The sequence below is a fragment of the Mus caroli genome, chromosome 17, assembly GCF_900094665.2.
Source record: "Mus caroli chromosome 17, CAROLI_EIJ_v1.1, whole genome shotgun sequence".
NCBI lineage: Eukaryota > Metazoa > Chordata > Mammalia > Rodentia > Muridae > Mus > Mus caroli.
In genome coordinates, this window is record NC_034586.1 from 43,244,748 (window position 1) to 43,265,037 (window position 20,290).

Genomic DNA, 20,290 nt, shown 5'->3' on the forward strand with positions numbered 1-20,290 from the left:
ACACACACACACACACACACACACACACACACACACACACACACATTAAAGTGCCCATCTGATCCATTAAGAAGCAATATTGCAGGCTGGAGAGATGGCTCAGTGGTTAAGAGCACTGACTGCTCTTCCAGAGGTCCTGAGTTCAAATCCCAGCAACCACCTGTAATGAGATCTGATGCCCTCTGCTGGTGTGTCTGAAGACACCTACAGTATACTCACATAAATAAATGAAATAAATTAATCTTAAAAAAAAAAAAAGCCATTCTGTGCTGGCCGTGGTGAGGGAAATGGCGACAGGAAAGCTGTGTACTTGAACTTAGCAGCTGCCACATCACAGTTGCACACATCGACGAAGATAATAAACAGCTCTGTGAAGACTGACACGGAGAAACTGCTCTCACAGACACAGGGTGGGCACACAGAAATGCCACAGAAGTTAAGACCCATGCTATGTCCACCTGCATAACACGCACAGGTTTAATGCTTTTATGCATCGGGGTTTTAAAAAGATGTAACTTATACTTTTTAAAATACTATAATGCGTGTGTCTGTCTGTCTGTCTGGAGGTATGTACACGTGTGGCTGACTGTGGAGGCCGGAAGAAGCACCAGGTCTCCCGGAAGTAGAGTAATAGATGTTTGTGAGCTGCCTAATGTAGGTGCTGGGAGTCAAACTCAGGCCGGCTGGACAAACAGCAAGTAATCCTAGCCACTGAGCCATCTCTCTAGTCCCCAAACAGCAACCAGGTATTAAACCTGTCAATGGTCTGCTTGGTACTCTGACAACAGCAGTAGGGAGGGCTTTTTGCCCCTAAGCTTTGCTGCAGAATCACAGCCCTAAGACAGCACAGAGCAGCCTCCTGTCTGAGCGACAGATTCCTGTCGCCCCTCTTCCCTCGTTTCTTACTAACCCACTCTAATTTTTCCCTTGCTTCCCAGACTGACCTCAAACTTGCTTCCAACTCAAGAGCTCTGTAATCAGAGATAGGTATGATGTGCCACCACACCCCGGCAGGGTTTTTCATTCAGTAATTTTATTATGAGATGTTTTCAAAATGAAACTGCACTTGTGTAATAAAGAAATCAGATTTTAAAAAAAAAGTTTAAAATACAAAGAAACTTGGGACAGAAGAAAAAGAGGAGAGAAAAAATTTAGACAATCTTCCCTCAAGCTCATAACCTGCCTGAGGGCTACAGTTAGGCATGTGCCACCATACCTGGCTTGAAAACAAAATTAAAGAAAAAACACTAGGGCTAAAGGACCTAGGTTTGCAGCCTGGCTCTGACTCTGCGGAACCCCAAGCAGGTTTCTCTGAGAACTATAACAATGATATTAATAATATTGAACTAATGGCTTCATCATTTCTGTGGTGGGAGACAGACATAATGAGCGCACGCATGTGCATCCTCGGGAGTGCTCAAAGAACCCTGTATCATTCATCTTCCGAGCTCACTGGTCTTTGCTCTGTGCTTCCTCCATCCCCAGCCTTGCTGCCTTCATGATGTCACTCCTCTTCCCTCCCCCATGGTCCTTAGTGGCTCAGCTTCAATCCAAACCCTTCCCTCTGCAACACTGCTAACCTCAATGATCTGTCAGGACGGACCAGGGGGTGGTCTCGCTCAGTGACCTCCTCCACAGCCTGGGAGAGGGCACAGAGCCCTGACAGCTGCAGGTTCATATCCAGGCTGGAGATCTGCACAGTGGACAAGACTGCTGCCACATGCTGATCCAGGGAGCTGCGTGGACCAGGACCCCGCAAGGCTCTGGCCATTTCTGCAATTAGTGAGGGAAAGGCAGTCGCTAAAACAGTTGTCAATATTTTTTTAAAGTTTAAAAAGCTGCAAAGTTTTTCAAAATCAAGCCCAGTCATGGTATCAATGGTATTCACTACTGTAGCTCAGCATTTATAGCTTCATGGCTCCAATGGTATGGGAAGGATCTAGTCACACACTCGAGATGCCCGCAAAACAGACTCTCCTCTTCCAAAGAGACTGAAGAAAGGGATGGCTGTCAGTTAGACACAGTCAAGCTCGTGGAGAGACACGTGGGGGTTCGTGCAGGCTTTTCCCCAGGAAGGGCTCTTCCTCCCACGTTTCCCCTCCACTCTACCCACTTCTACTGGACCAATCTAAGTCCTGTTCTAATGTCCCTGCCTTCCCTCCCAGAACCAAACTCACCAGTAGCTGCCTCCTGTGTTTCAGGGGACAGGGTCATCCCCTCAGTCACCAGAAGCTGATTAAACAGCTGGGAGTCACTCTGTGCTTTGGGGGGCTCTGTCTTTGCACTGGCAAGCTCTATCTCTGCCTCTGGGGGCACAGCGTTGGCTCTGCAGGCCTCTTCCTTCTCTGAGAAGTTGGTAGCTGACTTTGAGCCCTCCTCTGGCTCTGGGGTACAGGAGTGACGCCATGACGACGGCAAGCTCCCCAGTTCCTTGGGCAGTAGCCCGTACTTAGTGTAGATGCGGGAATTGAGCAGGTCGTAGAGGTTGCTGCCCTCAAAGCGGTTGCTGAGAACCTGTAGCACACCCTCAGCCATCTCTATGGGCACAGAGAGCTCTCCCAGGGCCTTTTCTTCCAGGGCCTGCCAATACAAAAGGTCCGTTTCATGGACAAATAGACACAAAGTTCCTAGGAAGAGCCATGGAAGAGCCACCCCTGCATTTGCTCATATCCTCTGCATACTAGACCCTCAAAGCATGCCTTCTTCACCAGCAGGACTTCCATAGGCTTCAACCGTTAGCAGCTCCCCCTCCTCCTCCGTGACATTCCACAGTCAGACTCCCCCACCCCCCCGCAGTGCCTACCTCTAACCCAGCACATCCCTCTGCCCAGAGCTCTCGGGCTTCTGGTACCTCCTCATCCAGTTTCTCATGCAGATTCTGGAAAATTGGCTGCTGTTCACCCAAGTCCAACTTCTTGATGAAGAACAGTAGCTCCCACCACTCTGCCTGGGTCAGGTACCCTGGCTCCTCGTTCTTCTGGGGTTCGGGCTGGAGATACGGCAGTGAGTACAGGCCATGTGTGGGCTTCCAGTCCCAAGAGGGACACACTGAGGATATAGCAACCGTCAGTGTCTGAACCTCTGGAGCAGCCTCTGCTCAGAGGTGGCTTAGTGCTGGACAGCGCTCCTGTGCTTCAAACAGGCTGTCCGCATCCTCTCCTAGGCTCACCTGTGCCCAGTACAGCTGCCCCTGCTCCCTTCTCCACAGATGCGGATGCTGAATCCCCAGTAGCTTCCTCCGGCCCCAGGATCTCTAGCATGTGCCAGTGTACCCAGTAGGTGCGGCCAGTCGACTGCCAGAAGACCTGGAAGGAAATGAAGGGTAGAAAGAACTCAGCTCTCTGAGCTCTGGGCCTGAGCACAGCTGGCTAGGCTCTCCACATAGCTCAAGGCTTCCTGCAAGGAAGGGGAGTCAGTGGCCCTGCCTTTCTTCCCAACCATCATGGCCTCTGCCTGCACACTCAGCATCTTCCCCCGCTGACAGCTTTGGAGGTATCTCAGTATAGCACTTTTGCCTCCTGGATACAAGTTCCTGTGACCTCACAGTCCACCTACCCTACCAAATTTTCTCTGCCCATTAAAATTGAACCCTCTCTTGTATTTTATTTTTATATAACCACTCCACAATTGGGGGCTTTTCTTTGCTTTTCTTTCTATTATCATCGCCATTGTCATCATTTAGATAGGTTCTAGGTAGCCCTGGCTGTCCTGGGACTTGCCATGTAGAACGGGCTGGTGGCCTCAAAACTACCGAGATCTGCCTGCTTCTCCCTCTTAAGGGCCAGGCTTAAGCCATGCTACCATGCCTGGCCCTCCTTTCTTTCTGTGGTTGAAACAGAGTTTCATGTGGCCAAAGCTACCTCAAGCTTGCTACTTAGCCAAAGATGACCTTGAACTTTAGTCCTGTCTCTTCCTCTCCATCCTGAGATTTCAAGCATGCGACAGCACACCCAGTTTTACGTGGTGCTGGGGTCAAACCCAGGACCCCATATACACTAGGCAAGCTTTCCATCAGCTGAGTTACACCCTCGGGCCATGCCCTGAAGGGCCACACCTGAAGGCTTTCTCCTTGGGTGGCATGTCAGAACCTCCTAGCTGCCCAGCCACCACCACCACAGACTAGGTCCATCCGTGTCACCTGCACAGGGGGCACGCCATTGTTGCTCTGCTGGAACTCGCCCTCGTCCCCAGCACTGATCTCCTCGTAGTCATCCAGGATGCGAACCCGCATGCCGGGCTGCACCGTCTGCTGAACGTATTCACCATAACCGCTGCGGCTAGAAAACTCAGAACGACCTCGGAAGGCCCGCCCTTGCTTCCGGGGTGTAGTGACGATGGTGGGCAGCAGCAGAGGCGGAGGGCCTGAGAGGCACGGCTGGAAGATGGATCGGGATGGCCTGGGCGGCAAGGAGCCCTGCTCACTGAGGTTCCGTGCCCAGCCCACGCTCCGCACCAGCTCGGAAATGAGATTGCCCATGGCCATACTGAACTCTAGCTCCTGCTGTGCCCGGCTCTTCTCCTTTGTGAGACACGGGGAGCTCTGGTCCCCAGCTCCTGACTCTGGGCTGTTATTCAGCTGATCCAGCAGGGAGGTGACACAGAGGTAGCGCTTCACCAGGGAGAAGAGCAGCTTCCCAGGAATCTGCGGGATACAACCCTTGGTTTAAGTTCACCTCCCCCCCACCCCCATCCCGCTTTCACCCCCAGCCCTCAGCATCTTCCTCTACAAACAAGTGTGAAGACCTTGTTCCTAGACCTGTGGTTCTCAGATGCATCTAAGAAACACAAAGGAATTATCTTTTTTGAAAAATTATGTGCACGGGTGTTTTACCTGTATGTACGTATGTCTATGTACCACATATGTGTCTGGGGCCCGTGGAGGCTAGAAAGGGCAATTAGATCTCTTGGAACCAGAGTTACATGTGGTTGTTAGCTGTCATGTGGGTGCTGGGAATTGAACCTGGGTCCTCTGCAAGAGCAGCCATTGCTCTTAATTGCTGAACCATTTCTCTATCTCTAGCCAATAAAGGAATTATCTTAAACCACAGATTCTTGTGTTTGCTTTTGTGTATACTTGTGTGTGTGGTGTACATATGTGGTACCTGTGTTTGAGGGTACATGCACATGTGTGTGCACACAGGTATGGTGGCCCAAGGTTGGCAGCAGGTATCTTCCTTCATCTCTTTCCGCCTTACATATCAAGACAGCCTCTGTCACTGAACACAGAGCTTACCATTTTAGCTGATCTGGCTACCTACCTTGCCTGGACGATCCCTTCTCTCTCTCTCTTGCCTGCTAGGACTGTAGGCAGGATAAATCACCCAGTTTAGTGTGGGCTCTGAGGATCCAAACTCTGGTTAGCATGCTTCTATGGCAAGAGCTCAAACCTGCTGAGCCATCAGCCCAGATCCTACTCTTGGGCTTTGGTAATAGAAATTCCAAATCAGAGAGGCTGAGAAGGGGTCGTGAACCTTTACTTTGGTTAGCTCTCCAGGTTACTCAGATGTTAACCCGCAGTCCTGAATCACAGCTGGAGAAGTGGTGCTAATATCCAGCATCCCTGGGTCCACAGCTGGCAGAGTACCTGAGGAAGGTGGACGCCCTCCAAGGCCATGCAGTGCTCCTCTGTGGACGTGGTCTCTGCAAACAGCTCCAGTAAAGTGTAGCGGCTGTCAAAATCCATGTGCTGCTCAATGCCGTCATGTTGGCTCAGTGACAGAAGGACGTGAGCCCGGCTCCCTGTAAGCCACACCGAGTCCAGATCTCCTCCTCATTGCAGAAGACTGTCCCCTGCCTATCCTAGGCCTTCTCTTCCCTGAAGGCTTTACACTTCTCTGGGGCTGAGACCCAAAGCAAGAAATATCCTTTACGCGTAACCTAGCACAAACACACACACACACACACACACACACACACACACACACACACACGGAGAACTGAAACATAATGTCAGACTCCTAAACTTTGGCGGTAGAATTCTGGAATTTTGGTTTCTTTAAAACTCACAGAAATATGCTATGTTTTTGCTTTAATCTCAGGTGTGGGGTACAGGGCTGCTTCGCAGCAGCTGGCTGTGATTTGCTTCAGGTTCTAGCAGAAGCCGATGCCAATAGTTTGTGTGACAGTGTGATGTTTGGAATTCTGGAACTTTTCAGAAGGTATATAAATGTTTGACCCCTGATAGGTGGGGTGGGTGACTGTCAGTCATTCTGGGGGGTTAGTTGCAGTTTGTTAGTAGCTGAGCTCAAAGAAGAAACAAGAAATTGGATTTAGGAGCCGGGCGTGGTGGCGCACGCCTTTAATCCCAGCACTCGGGAGGCAGAGGCAGGAGGATTTCTGAGTTCGAGGCCAGGTCTACAAAGTGAGTTCCAGGACAGCCAGGGCTACACAGAGAAACCCTGTCTCAAAAAAAAAAAAAAAAAAAAAAAAAAAGAAGAAGAAGAAGAAGAAAATAAAAGAAATTAGATTTAGGGATCTCTTCCCTTCCCACCTGTCCCCATCCTTCTTTCTTATCTAGTGATAGAGGGTAAAAAAGGGGGGGGGGAGGTGTGGGAAAAAGAAGAATCCACAATGTAGCAAAAGTCTGGCTACAAAATTTACAATTACTAAATTCTGTGTACTCATATATATATATATATATATATATATATATATATACACACACATATATATATATATATGTCACACACACACACATATATATGCATTTAGATAGATAGATAGATAGTTTTGATTGGTTTCTCAGAACAAGTTCTCAGTATGTAGACTATGCTGGCTTTGAATCGGCAGAGATCTACCTGGCTCTGCCTCTGGCTCCCAAGTGCTAGGATTAAAGGCATGCAATGGTGTGTGGATATTTTAATTTGTTTTTAAAGTTGGCTATAACTCGCATACTAATTTCACAACCAAAAAATACATCTCAAACATTCAACTGATGTAAATCGACCCGCTTTATTGTCTGCCATACAGGGCGAGTGGCAGACATACCCTGAGCTTTTGTCCTGTGTGTACCAGGAATAACCAGTTCATTTATTGTTCTTTTATCTTGAGTTGCTACTTAGTAAGTCATGGTTGGGAACTCTCTGCTATCTCTTGTCTTACTCCTTGTGTCGCCCCCCCTACTTCCCACCTTCCCCCCTCCACTGCTCCCCTCCCCCACCTCCTCTTACCAGCATCATGGGCTGCCAGAGCCTGGAGCATCTTGCCTGCACTCCGACGGATCTGAGGCTCGGGATTGCACAGCATGTGCATGAGCAGATCCAGGGCTCCGGTCTCCCTGAAGACTCCCGTGAGAGGCCCGATGCTGGCATAGGCACTGAGCACGTGGACGGTGTGAAGCACGGCAGCCGTCAGGCTCGAGGTCCCACCCTCCGCCAGCTGCCTGGCAGCCCTGCGCACCAGTGCCCGGACATCAGCCTCCATCTCTGTCATTGCCAACTCATCCAGGCCTCCAGGGTCTCGTGGGAAGCTTCCCACCTCTCCAGCGGGTTCGTGCTGCGGGCCTTTGGGTAGTGGCCGCTCCCTCAATAGCATGGGGCAGTTGGCGTAGACCTCTGGGGCTGACAGCCACATGAGGAGATGCTCCGTCTTCTCCTCCTCTGAGCTCACTTTGCCCTCTTCACTACACTTGAGGACACTCCAGCGGATCAGGTACTCGGGATGGCCATCATGTCCAGGCCTCTGTCGAAGGAGTTCTTCAGGGTACGCCTGCAGCCGAGGCCCCAAGGGTACCATAAGGTTCCCTGCTCGCCGTTCCCCTACCATCCTGATCTCCTGGGATACACAAGGAGACAGACAGGCAGTATGTGAAAGATGAACCGACTACACGGAGTGCGGTACTATCTTGAGGCGTAAGTGAGGTGGGTGGTAATGGGTGGGCTGCATGGTGGAATTTAGAGCACAATAAAAGACAGAGAATAGGACGGAGTAAATGAGTATTATATTTATATAACATATATATTATGTAAGAGAAGAACGGTGTGAACGGAGCAAGGAGATGCGATGAAGGCATTTCAGGAAAGGAAGGGGGCTTTTGAGCTCTAGCTCAAAAGCCAAGCACCTGACTAGGATGTGTGAGGCCTGGAACTGTGTGTGTGTGTGTGTGTGTGTGTGTGTAAGCTGGTCTTTGCTACTTTGTGGGTTCTTCTTTTCCTATCCTTTATCTGGAGACCCCCCCTGAGGTCACCCCCTAACACTTAACTTTATGGAGAAAACCAAGGACAGACAGGAAAGAAATCCTTGAGTCTGATTTCTTTCCTTTTGTTTCTTTTTTGACCTCGGGCTACTAACAAACCACAACCAACCTCCTTAATGGCCAACAACCACTCCAGGTACCTTTCAGGAGCCTAGCACTCACGCACTCCACACACAGTCACAGAAATTGTCTGAAGCTGGCAGAGGCAGGCCTCTGCTACAGCACGAGATAAATCACAGTCAGCAGCTGCAGACAGTCCGAAGCAGCCCCGCAGCCCACACCTGGGCTACAACAAAAACACATTCTCATAATATAGTTCTGGTTTTTAAAAGAAACCCAAATGCCAGAATTCTCAGAAATGTCACTGCAGGGGAGGTGGGCACTAAAGAGATGAGCAGGGGTGAAGAGCATTTGCCGCTCTACAAAATAACCAAGGGTCAGTGCCTAGCACCCACAGGGCAGCTCAAGGCCATCAATAACTCCAATCCCAAGAGTCTACCACCCTCTTCTGACCTCCAAGGGCACACTGCACATTCATACAGGCAAAACACTCATGCACACAAAATAAATACTTTTTAATTTATTTAAAAATAAAATATATGGCCGGGCAGTGGTGGCGCACACCTTTAATCCCAGCACTTGGGAGGCAGAGGCAGGCGGATTTCTGAGATCAAGGCCAGCCTGGTCTACAGAGTGAGTTCCAGGACAGCTAGGGCTACACAGAGAAACCCTGTCTCAGAAAAAGCAAATAAATGAATAAATCTGTGTGTATGAATCTTGTTTGTGCATTCATCTGTACAGCACTTGCTTGCCTGGTGCCCTTGGAGGCCAGGGAAGGCATCAGATCCCCTGGAAGTCGGGTTAGACATGGGTTTCAGCATTACATGGGCACTGGGGATTGAACCCAGTGCTTCCTGGGTACTAGGCAAACACTCCACCAACTGAGCTACATCCCCAGTTCCATAAATCTCCTTTCTAAAGGCTATGAATTTAAGCCTGGTGTGCCTATAATCTTGATACTCAGGAGACTGAGGCAAAAGAATCACAAATTCCAAGGTTAGGCTGGACTACGCAAAGAAAGTTCCTGGCTAAGCCCAAACTACACAGTAAGATTGTCTTTAAGGGCTGGAGAGATGGCTCAGTGGTTAAGAGCACTGTCTGCTCTTCCAGAGGTCCTGAGTTCAATTCCCAGCAACCACATGGCGGCTCACAACCATCTGTAATGGGATCCGATGCCTTCTTCTGATGTGTCTGAAGACACTCATATAAATAAAATAAATGAATCTTTAAAACAGAAACAAAACTGAACATTCGTTAGCACAGAACTGCTCAGTAAAAAATGTATTACAACATAATCTATTCTTAGATGGGGACAGTAGGTTGCAGGCATCAGATAAGAAAGGTTATTAAAGCAGAATATTAATGAAAATAAAACGATTAGGGAAAGGTATGTGTGATTTGAAACAGTGCAATTTACCTGGATAAAAGAACCGGTTATCCAGGCAGGAGTCATGTCAGGGTGCACGAACAGGAGACAAGCAGAAGAAAGGAGGAGTCACATAAGATGTGAACTTCTGTGTGGATGGGATTCACTTAGCATGGAAGGAAGGCTAGGCGATAACCATTGATGCTCTTATAGCTGTTGACAAAACATGGGGCCAAGCCAAACCATCTTCTAGGCTTGGGGGGCAGGGATGGCATAGGGAGGGCCTAAACCAGAAGCTCTAAATAGGGGCGTGAAGGAGACGCCTGACTGCCGGGACTGAGAACAGAAAGCAGCACGATCGCGTCCAAGCTAGACTCCAGAGAGGCGGCGGAGGAGTCCGCCCAACACCAAGCGGGGAATGGCCTGGGGGAGGGGGGCGGCGCGGGGTGAGCATGGCGGGGCGCGGTCGCGAGCTGACAGGACCTGCTTCCCCGACTTCTCCCTCCAGTCCGAGAGGAAGGGATGAGGGACTTGGAGGGGGTTGGGAAAAGAAGGGATGGCTCGGCGCAGAGCTCTCTTCTCACCTCTCACCGCCCGCCCGGCTGGACCCTCGCTGTCACCCAGCAGCGGGTCCCGCAACTGGGCCCGCCTCCTCCACAGCTCCTTTCCGGGTCACACGCCGGGCGCACGCACGGCCCGGGCGACTACGGGTCCTACGGTGGCCCACTGCGAGCGTGGCAAAGCGGCGCGTGAGTGGAGCATGCGTATTAGCCGAGGGAGTCAGCAACCAGTGTCCTTCCCAGGTAGTCCGGTGTGAAGCATCCTGCGCTCCACATGGTCCACCTTCCTCTCCCACCCACCACAGCAATCATCTCCGCATTAGTTAACCCATACTCCCATCACCGGACTTGTGTGTGTGTTGTTGTTGTTTCCCAGCGCTGCCCAAACCCTGCGGTATTTTAGATCATTGGGCCACTTTTGACTTTTAAGTAAAACCCCTGACCTTCCCTGAGCTGCTGACAAAACTGTGCATTAAATCCTCGACCAGATCTCTTCAATCATGTAGGATTGAACAGTCCAAAGCACACAGCAGCTTGGGACAGACTTTAAGGGATTGTGCTCCTTCCTCCCTCCCGATGCTAAAATGATCCCAAAGACACAGCCAAAGACCCCAGTCTGTGCACAAAAATGATACATTTATTGAAAGAGTATTTTTTTTTAATACAAAAGAAAGCTCTGTACAGAAGATGTGACCATGTCCACTATACCTGGGTCAACATCCCAGGAGAAGTAGAAACCACGGATATACCACACGCACTCCACATTCACACACGTATTCACTCGGACACAGGCGCGCACACACACCCCTAGAGCCACTTAATTAGGGATACACCAAGGGTTGCTGCACATAGAAATACCACCTCAGTCCTGCCTGACAAACAGGTTCTCCCAAGGCCACAATCACACAGCACACGTTGGTAAGCACTTCGCCTGAATCACTTGCCCAGGCTCTATCTTTTGTGAGGAGGAATCAACACCTCCGGTGTTGGGGGAGGGGCCATGAGTGGGCGGCAGAGGAGTGAAACAGGAGCAGAGAAGGGGGCTGGGCAGTTACAGACCTGAGTCCCAAGCTCCCCAACTCTGACCCCTGGTTTACCATGCCCCAGTCTTGAAAGCCACCCAAACGCCCCAGCTATTTCCAGGAGAAAGGCCAGAAAGGTGGCATCACAGCTGGGGAAGACAGCAATGGGGATTAGAGGTTCAGGGGGCTCTCAAACGTCAGCAGATCATCCCCATGAAACGTAGGCTGTGCATAAAACCTTCCCTACCCCTTCACCTAACCACAGAAGTAGGCTTGTTCCTACTGAAGGCAGCAGCAAGGGGTTAGTGACACCCCATCCCAACTGCCTCCCGAAAAAGCTCCTTTAATGGATACAGGTGGTTTAGGCTGGCTCTGACACTGGGTAAAACACCCTCCCCTATGCTAGCCCACCCTCAAGGTCCCCAAAGGGATTCTAAGGGATGGGGCCTGGCCCTGTACGAATTACATAAATACTGAGGTTACGCTTAGAAAAATAAAGTCATTTTCTTCAAGGCTTTTTGTCTTAATTTAAAAAAGTTACAGTAGCTGCTCACTCCCTGGGAGAGCTGCCCACCTCTGGCCCCCCATTGCTGCACTCAGCCCAAGAGCTGCTTTTACCTCTGACCCCCATTCCTGTATCTCCCTACCTCCCGAACTCCATCCTGCCCACTGCACCTTGGGCCCCAGGTATCTGCAAGCCTGGGGGAGCACAGGCTGCAACGACCATACTGTGGCACAAAGGACATCGATCTCCTCTCCTTGACCCCTCCCACCCCACCCCCACATTTGGTCTCCATCTTCCCTTTTCCTAGCAACAACCCTAGAGGGCAAAAGAGGCCTAGAACTGTGGGACCTCCCCATCCCCCTTCTGTGGCTTGGCCTGAGGGCCCCTCCCCCACCTTTCTCTTGGAAAGAACCCAGGATGTGGAGCAATCCCAGAATCTCCCACACATACACACTGGTGGACCCCAAGTTCATGGGGTGGCTGTCCCCAGGGGCCCAGACAGTTCTAGGGAGCCCAAGAGCTTCCCCAAGAGGAGTTTGGGCAGGGAGGGGGATGAGAAAAACGCCATTAAAAAAAAGTTAAATATTTTAAAAATATATATTTATAGATTTGTTTTCACGTCATCTCCTCAAATAAAAAGTTCAAAATCAACTCTTAAGTAAAGCAGCTGGGAGAAGGGGGAAGACCAAGGGGAGGAAGAGACCGCTAACAGTGGTTCCCTCCAACCCAGGAGCCCCTGCAGGTCCGCGGGAACAGAGGCAAGGCAGGGCAGGCGGCCCCAGTAACCTGCCCGGTGCACAGGCCCAGCTGCTTCAGGAGCTGAAAGGGGCAGAGGGCGTTGGCTGAGGGTACAAGCCCCCATATCTCTCCCAGCTGGCTCCCTGAGGGGCAGGGGCCGGCTCTTTTGACCCTGACCGTGACAGACACAGAGCTAACCAGAGGTCGCCAAAGAGGCTGGAGAGAGGGCCCCAAATGTTTCCTCGGATGGGAACACTGTGCCCAGTCCCACAGAAGGCCTGTGAGTGGGAAGGTGGCACAGTCCCATCGGGTCAGCTAATACTCATAGCAAATTGAGCCAGGCTGGCAGGGGGTCTGAGGAGGGAGGAGAGCTGCACCATCAACAGCATGACAGGCAGAGCAGGAAGGAGGGCAGCTGGGGAGGGCAGGCAGGCCCATTTCTTTGGCTGGAGTGAGAGGGCATAGTCCTGTGGCTGCCCGCTCCTTCTCCCGCCTCCCTCCTTCGGCCAGTCAGTGTGTGTGTAAAGAAACCGTGAAAAGGCAACAATAAATAAGTGGTGCCGTCCCTTGGGCCGTCTGTCCAGGGTGGCGGGCGGATCATTCACTCTTGGTGCTGTGGGTGGCGTCCAGGTTCACCACCTGTAGCTCAGTGAGGTTGCTGCTGCTCCCAGCTTGCTGCCCTATCACAGCCATCTGTAAGGAGGGAGGCGTGTGAGGACAGGAGGGTCGGCTCGGGCGCCTCCTGCTGGCCTGCCGTTCTAGCACAGCATAAGTAGAAACTTGCCCAGGGGAGACTGGCTGAGTGGGCCAGGTCAGAGTCCACCTTACCTGGTGAAGCTGAACTGCAGAGACAGGGATCTGCACGGTCCCAGACGGTGCTGTCAGGAACACCTGAGGGACACCACCTGCATCGGAAAGCATGGGAGATGCTCACTCACTCGCTCAAGAGGAGCCCTAGATACTGGAGGAGCATGATATTCACAAGTGTCTGGGAAGCCTCAGACACGTGCCCAAGGGTGTGTGCCCCATAGCGTCTGTCTCACGCACAGCATGAGGGTGCCTGTGGTGTGAGGGTTTACATGCGCAAGAGTGTCCACTGAGTGTGAGATCCTTGCAATTGTGCAGGAGTATGTGTGGGCATTGGGAGAGGGGGTGGAGTGAGGGTGCATGTTGGCGCTGGAGCCTGTGGAAGGGAGAGATAAATGGTCCTTGCTTCAGCCCTGCCCTTCCCTCACCTGGCTCCTGGACCTGGCTGTGGGACACCTGCATGGTGGATGGTGCCTGAGAGAAGGCATTGAGCACGGTGAGGCTGCCATCAGCCAGGCCTGAGGTGGGGGCATACATCACTGCATGGGGACTAGGGTACATCATGTGGCCACCCACAGTTGTGGGTACAGACGACGTCATGATGGTGGCGGGCAACGTCACTGGAAAACACAGACACACATCAGGGAGCTGACCCCTCCTGCTATCTCTCCTCCTGCCCCAGGGTCCAACCTTCAGGGCCTTTGTACCATGTCCTACAGCTCGAGTTTTTCAAAAGCTTGTTTCTCTGCTTCCTGTCAACAACAATAAAGTCTAACTTTTTCCTCTGAGCTCAACAGCCCACTGTTCTACTGTGGGATTGTGCGTCCATCAAAGTCTCTGTTCCCAGACCCTACGATCGCAACCATGACCTCCTCCCAGGAAAGTCAAGACGGTTTCTTAGGAAACTCCATTGCGCGTTTGTCCTAAACTTACACCTGAGAGGTCCATCCTCCAGACAGGCGCGTGCGTCCCAGACGTCACTGTAGGGACTTACTAGTGTGCAGACTCTCACTCACGGGAGACTCTTGCTTGTCCCCCAGTTCCCAGGCACTCCAGTCCCTAAACCAGAAGGGACTCAGCTAATGTGTAATAAATAAGGCTGGAACGCCAGTAACTTACATGTGAGAGCTCACTCTAATTCTTGAAAAGACCAACAGCAGCGGAAAGGAACTAGAGACCTACAGCTAGACCTAGAATGTCTCATCTGATGATAACTGCTCTCGGCCCTCCCTGGTTACTGAGCAGATAATTTTTCAATGGTTCCTTATCTCTTGATTCCCCACTGCAGAGCAGGGCTCAAACCTTAGCGTACTTACCTAGGTCTCCTCTAAGGATGAGAGGAAAAAGTCCCAGGCTCTACTTAGTGAATTCCCTGGGGTCCTGGGCATGGGAGAGACATGCCGCTAAGTCCCTACTTCTAGGCTTCCTGTGGGAAGGCAGGGCATTGGGGACTGGGGAGGAGAGTAGCAAAGAGTTATACCTGTCCCGCTGGAGGAGGTCTGCGTGAGGTCTGTGCTGCTGTCACGAGAGGGAGACGCTTGCTGTGGGGCCTGGTGCACATGAATGGCCTGCACGGGGACCTGCTGGGCCACTGCCCCACCTATAAGACACAGTGTTTTACTTGGGTTCCAGCCTATGCAGCTGCCACCTTCAAACATGCTGGACTACTGTATTCCCAGGGCCCCATGCCCTGGCTCCCCTGGGACCTGAAGAAGTCCTACATGCTCTGAATGAAGTGACTCCCCTCTTCCTCCTGTCCCAAGCTCTGCTCCATCTTCAGCTGACCAGGAGCTAGCCTTAATCTATCAAGGCCATAATCTTTCCCCAGTCACAACAGACGAGGGGGAGAGCCATCCCCACAGCAGTGGAGGTGCAAGGGCAAGCTGATCAGACAACACCAGTGTGGAAATGAAACTTAAAACACCACCAACAGGGATCTCACTGGGCAGAGATTGTCTTCCAAAGGGAGGCGAGATGATTCTCTTTGGCTCTAACCCATTTTACCCTCCTTGTCAAAGAAAGAGGTCCTCCTGGAACCAGTCCTAAAATCACTCAACACCCTCAATTTGTCCCAGAGAGAACAAACCTCTCCCTGCCCCTTGTGACTCACCAGGCATGAGGGTGAAGCTGGTAGGCAGCTGCATAAGGCCCCCAGAGGAGACAGGGCCGCTGCCTGTACTCTTGAGCACAGTCCCGTTGGCACTGCTGACAGCGCTGGGGCTGACACTAGCAGACACTGGTGCCAGGTAGTTGGTGATGGGGAAGGAGGGGCCGCTGCTGACTTGCATGGTGGTAGAGGTGCTGGGTGCTGTCTGGATTGTGGAGGTGGTACCCGGCAGGTTGGTGACTGTGAATGCTGGCTTCAGTGTGTCCTATACACAGAGTAAAGATGGAGCAGTGAGCTTCTAACAGGGACCTCACCCCTGCAGTAGCTTTGTGTGAACTGAGAATTCAAGTTCAAACCCGTACTTCAGTTAAAACCTTAGATCAACAGCACCATGCAAGACATGAAGCTGTTCCTGGGCATAGTGGCAAGGCTTGGAATCCTAGCACTTGGGAGGCTGAGGCAGAAGGACTGCCATGAGCTCAAGGCTAGCTTAGTCTATACTATATAGTAAGTAAGACCCTGTCTCAAAATTTACAAATTAAAAACATAAGGGCAGATGTGATGGCCCGTGCCTGTAATCCCAGCACCCAGAAGACAGAGGCAGGGGGATCTCAGTGAACTGCAAGTCAGGCTGGTCTACAGAGTAAGTCCAGGATAGCCAGGCCTACAGAGAGAGACTGTTCTCAAAATAATAAAATGAATGCTACAAACCAAACAAAAACTACAACTACTTAACTCAGAGGTTGTTAAGACGAGTAAACAGGCTAGCATTCTTAAAACCACTTAGGGAGGAGCAGATGACTAAAAGCAAGATTCAAAACAGACGTCTGCAGCTCTCAGAAGGAAACCTCCAGCACACGCCGCCCCAGTGAACTGCACAGAGCGCACCCGGACTGTCCCCAGCTCTGCGTCACTGTCTGGGCGACCCCTTTTATGCCCCTTAATTTCCTCTTCAGCAAATCAGAGTGTTGGTCTTATTATGTTCTCTTTAAAAGGATTCTTACAGCTTGGAACTGCCAGGCACTGAAGCGGGGACTGAGACTCTCAAAGAACATAAAGCTAGAGAGGGCTCATGAAGGTTTGACAGGAAAGCTCTTTAGCCAAAGATCAACGACCAAGGGACTTACCCATGTGCATAGAAATGAGGCCTACACACGCCTGGACATGACTGCAGCTAACAGGTAACTAACTAACGAAAGGAGGAACCTGGAGTACTGACTCTCCAACGAGGGCCTATGTTCTTAAGGGGAGTGAGGAAGAAGCCAGGCCTTGAGAACCAAGCTACCAGGCCTAGATCCTGACTTCAGGCAGAGGATTCAAAAAGCAGGGGTGGGTCAGACCGGGATGTTTGCTAAGCAACTGTCCCCAAGACCGTTGATTGGTAAAGGCGTTGCTAAGGCAAACAGAGCCTCTTCCTCCCATTGGCCAGTTGTTAAGCACCCTAAAGGCGGAGCTCTACAAAAAGCAAGCAGGAAGACCCGCCCCTCTCCTTACCAGGAATAAGAAGGGGGAGGCGTAACTAGAGCTGGCATCCTTAGTAGCAAGCCAATGCTCATCCTAAACAGCCCAGGTCTGGGTATCCTAAACACCCGGTATAAGGTTCACTACTAAGGCAGTCTCCTGCCCAATCTGACTGCCTGCTTGGCAACAGTAGTGGGTTCTCAGGACCCCGGACCCAGAGAGCTCCCTTCCTATTCCCAGCCTGCCAGAAGGGCAGGGCCAAACTACACCCCCGCCCCCAGCGGGGAGACAGCTGGCGGGAGGAATGCAAAAGCCTTGCCAGGCAGGCGGGCTGCGGGCGGGAGGCCGGCGTGGAGCCCGAACCGGCCTTATATGGGCACGGAGGCCGCCCGCTTATCTGGGGGACGGCCTCCTGTCAGGAATGGAGGATGGACACCTGTCTCCTAGGATAAAGAACACTAACCTGGCCCCACTCTTCATCACTAAGAGCTTCTATGTACCTGTGCTAGTCCGAGAAAGGACAGGGATTTCTCCCCCCCCCGCCCCCCCCACATAGGTGACCCCCAAAACACACCTTGGTTTCCCCACTGCTGTCAGATTCCGACACCTGGTAGGTGAGATCTGGCTCTTCAAAGCCCGTGGCACTCATTCTCTGGTCTGTGGTGGGGTCTGAGCGGGGCGGAGAGTCTGGCGAGTTGAGGCAGGTCTGAATCAGCGCCTTGCCGGTCTCACTGGTGATCATGGGCTGCAGTTTGCGGGTGGCAAAGGTATACACATGGCCTGTCTCACTGGCCACCAGCAACAGCACCTGTGTCCCTGTCAGCGTGGACAGCTCATAGGCCTGGGGAGTTGGGAGGGAGATGGGCAGGTCAGCAACAATTTTCCTCTCAACTTCCCTGGGGAAAAATTATATGGTGACTCCTAGGGTGACCTTCATCTATCTCTCTAGGGACTGTAGCAGGGTCCTATCTAGATAGCTCAAGGTGAGCTGGAAGCAGAAAAACTACGTATGTCCTTTAAGAAGCAGTCCCACTGCCTGCAGGTACCCCAAGCAAACAGGAACAGCTTCCGGCTGAGATTGCGAATATAATCTCAAGGTGGACATGCAAAGCCACAGTTAGCTATCCCCTAACTAACACTGTCTGGTGTCGATTCCTCCTTACTGTCATAGGGACAGTGAGGTCCCTACCACACTAGAACTCACATCACATTTGTGGTAACAGCCACCTAACTGCCAAACTGCCCATGTTCCCTGCCAGAAAACTGCACAGGCTCTAACCTGTTGCCACAGCCTAACTTCTTTTGCCCTGTAATACTATACAGTATACTATACCGCCCTTTTCTTTCGCCTTGGGACAGGAGGAGGAAAGGTACTTTCTACCTTTCCCCAAAACCTTCTCCATGATGATCAAGGGTTACTGATAAGAGAGTACCCAAAACGAACGATGAGAGCTACATCTGCAATAGATATTCTGCTATGAGAGCCCAGCTAAAATACTGAATCCACCTTGGAAGCAGATGCATCGTCTACAAGATAACAACACTGGTCCCCACCCAGGTTGTAGGTGGTTTCCCAGTCCCTCTGCTTCCATCCCTTACAGTTTGTCCTAGACTGCAAGACGACTCCCATCCTTGCCACTTTTGATAGGATACCATCTGGCAAATGATACCTCTACTAATCTTCCTGACTTTCCCCCAACATTCCATACTCTTGATTTGCTCTAGAGCTAGAAACCCTACCTGTCCCAAAGGCCGGCGATTCTGCAGCCAGCCCCGGGGCAGCATGAGATTTCCACAGAAAGCTACGGAAGACACATGGGCAGGGCGGGACTTGGTCCCAGCTCGCTGTTCCTCAAGGCAGCAGCAGTTTCTCCCGCCTAGCTTCCTCACCTGGTTCCTAACCCTGCCTGCCCTTCAAAGCCCACACAACTCGAGCGATGCCCACCTTTCCTCCCACTCAAGCTCTCTCGCTGCAGCTGTCATCCAACTCCTGCCTCCTCATCTCCAAACCTTCTGCTCCCTTTCCCACCGCCCTTCGCGCACACCAGGACACAGTGGATCTGCGGATCCCCGCGTCTGGTTATCCTGCACTCCTCCAGGACCCTGTGTCTCCCGCGCGCTGGTCACTCCCACCTCGGCGCCTTCGCCCTGGATTCCGGACGTTCGCTGCATCTCCCCTCTCCCCAAATTTCCCCGGCGGCCCCTCCCCTTTCGCCCGGCCAGGGTACAACCATCCCCTCCCACACACCTCCTGCGGAGTAGCCCGCCTCTCACCTCCGCCTCGGCTCTGTCTCGCTCCCGGGCTACCTTAGAGCGCACCCACCCTCCGGTTCCCCCCGGGGCGCGCCAACCTCCGGCTCCGGTACCTTCTTCATGATGCCCGTCTTCCTCTTGCTGAAGGTCGTGTAGCGCCGCAGCTTGTTGTCGATGAACTCCATCTTGATCTTCACGCGGCCCCGGGTCTTCTTCCCCGGCTTGGCCCCGCTCACCGCGCCGCTCACCGGCCCGTAGCCCCCAGCGGCCGCCGCCGCCGCCTCAGGCCCACCGACCACCACGCCGAGCTCCATCTCGCTCAGACTCCGCTTGAGGCCGCGCCGCTCGGCGCCCAGCTCCTCCTCCTCGCCGGACTCAGAGTCGCCCTCGCTGCCGCTGTAGAGGGCCCCGGCGGTGGGCGCCGCTGCCGCTGCAGCCTCCCGCTCCAGACGACTCTGGCCGAGCCCCGCGCCGTTCCCGGGGACCCGGCCCCCGTTCGCCCCGCGAGTCCCGCCGCCGCCGCCCGGCCGCCCCGTCGGGGTCCGGTTCAGGTTGCCCCCCAGGGCCGAGCCCCGGCCCAGAGCCGCCGCGGCCCCAGCTTGGCTCGGTAACATGGCGCTCAGTGCAGGAGGGCGGACGGGCAAGTCAGCGAGGAATCGGGGCCGCGGCCGCCATCGGCTTCTCGGTTCCACCCGGCACTCGCGCTGTTGCTAAAGCCGCTCTTGCTGCCGCGGCCGCCGCTGCGAGCCCGGGGCCCCTGCACGCCCGGGTCGACCTGGGCCCTCACTTTCCTGCCCCTATGGCCGGGGTTGCCCCAGGCCGCGCGCAGCGCCCCCTGTCCGTGTGCCGGGGAGGCGCGCCCTGCGGCCGTCAGCGTCCCCCGCGGGGCAGGGGCTGCTGGCCGCGGCCGAGACCGCGGGTGGAGGGGGCCGGGACCACGCGCTGGCTGCGGAGGTATCCCCCAACCCTTCCCCCCCCCATATAAAGAGATACAATGTTTCCTTTTATGGCGAGGCCGCTCCTTATATGGCGAGCCCCAGCGCCCCCGCCCCATTGGTCCGCGCTTCCGGCACCTAGGCTCCCCATTGGCCCGAAGGGAACACTTATTTGCATAGACATACCGAACTCGCTGCTGTCATCCCCGCGTCAGACAGCGATTCCGTGGGGGGGAGGAGCCAACTCCTTAAAGGAACAGTGGAGCTGAGCCAGCTCCGCCC

General features: G+C 52.9%; 2 protein-coding genes across 8 annotated transcripts in view; both read right to left on the minus strand.

The window, feature by feature from the left end:
* Cul9 (cullin 9) overlaps nt 1–10,347 on the minus strand; it is a 43,308-nt gene extending 32,961 nt beyond the window's left edge. For 3 of the 6 annotated variants that reach the window (XM_029471326.1, XM_029471323.1, XM_029471327.1), the window contains exons 1-8: nt 9,672–10,198; nt 7,170–7,773; nt 5,585–5,739; nt 4,139–4,642; nt 3,170–3,305; nt 2,852–3,048; nt 2,178–2,580; nt 1,581–1,773 (exon numbers count right to left, since the gene is read on the minus strand). In XM_029471326.1, the coding sequence (XP_029327186.1) occupies nt 1,581–1,773; nt 2,178–2,580; nt 2,852–3,048; nt 3,170–3,305; nt 4,139–4,642; nt 5,585–5,739; nt 7,170–7,773; nt 9,672–9,707 (2,228 nt within the window). In that variant the 5' untranslated portion in view covers nt 9,708–10,198. The other 3 variants (XM_029471324.1, XM_021186405.1, XM_029471325.1) reach the window with 3 other exon arrangements.
* Nucleotides 10,348–10,795: 448 nt separating this feature from the next.
* On the minus strand, nt 10,796–20,073 carry Srf (serum response factor). 2 transcript variants are annotated; one of them, XM_021149775.2, is made up of 7 exons: nt 19,187–20,073; nt 17,395–17,661; nt 15,363–15,624; nt 14,733–14,852; nt 13,681–13,872; nt 13,274–13,350; nt 10,796–13,138 (listed from the first exon to the last, which is right to left on the minus strand). In XM_021149775.2, the coding sequence occupies exons 1-7, from the start codon at nt 19,685–19,687 to the stop codon at nt 13,043–13,045; spliced, it is 1,515 nt and encodes a 504-aa protein (XP_021005434.1). In that variant the 5' UTR covers nt 19,688–20,073; the 3' UTR covers nt 10,796–13,042. The 2 variants fall into 2 exon arrangements, with proteins under 2 accessions (XP_021005434.1, XP_029327453.1); XM_029471593.1 differs by lacking the exon at nt 13,681–13,872 and having other exon boundaries at nt 11,980–13,138; nt 19,187–20,056.
* Between the last annotated feature and the right edge of the window lie 217 nt (nt 20,074–20,290).

What these genes read in the sequence shown, in the direction of transcription:
- Srf (XM_021149775.2), bottom strand. Translation starts at nt 19,687, where the DNA reads ATGTTACCGAGCCAAGCTGGGGCCGCGGCGGCTCTGGGCCGGGGCTCG. An exon ending in GACCTCCTCCAGCGGGACAG is followed by an intron (nt 13,873 to 14,732) that starts GTATAACTCTTT and finishes TGTGTTTTCCAG; the next exon opens with TGACGTTGCCCGCCACCATC. An exon ending in CTGCAGTTCAGCTTCACCAG is followed by an intron (nt 13,139 to 13,273) that starts GTAAGGTGGACT and finishes CCCTCCTTACAG; the next exon opens with ATGGCTGTGATAGGGCAGCA.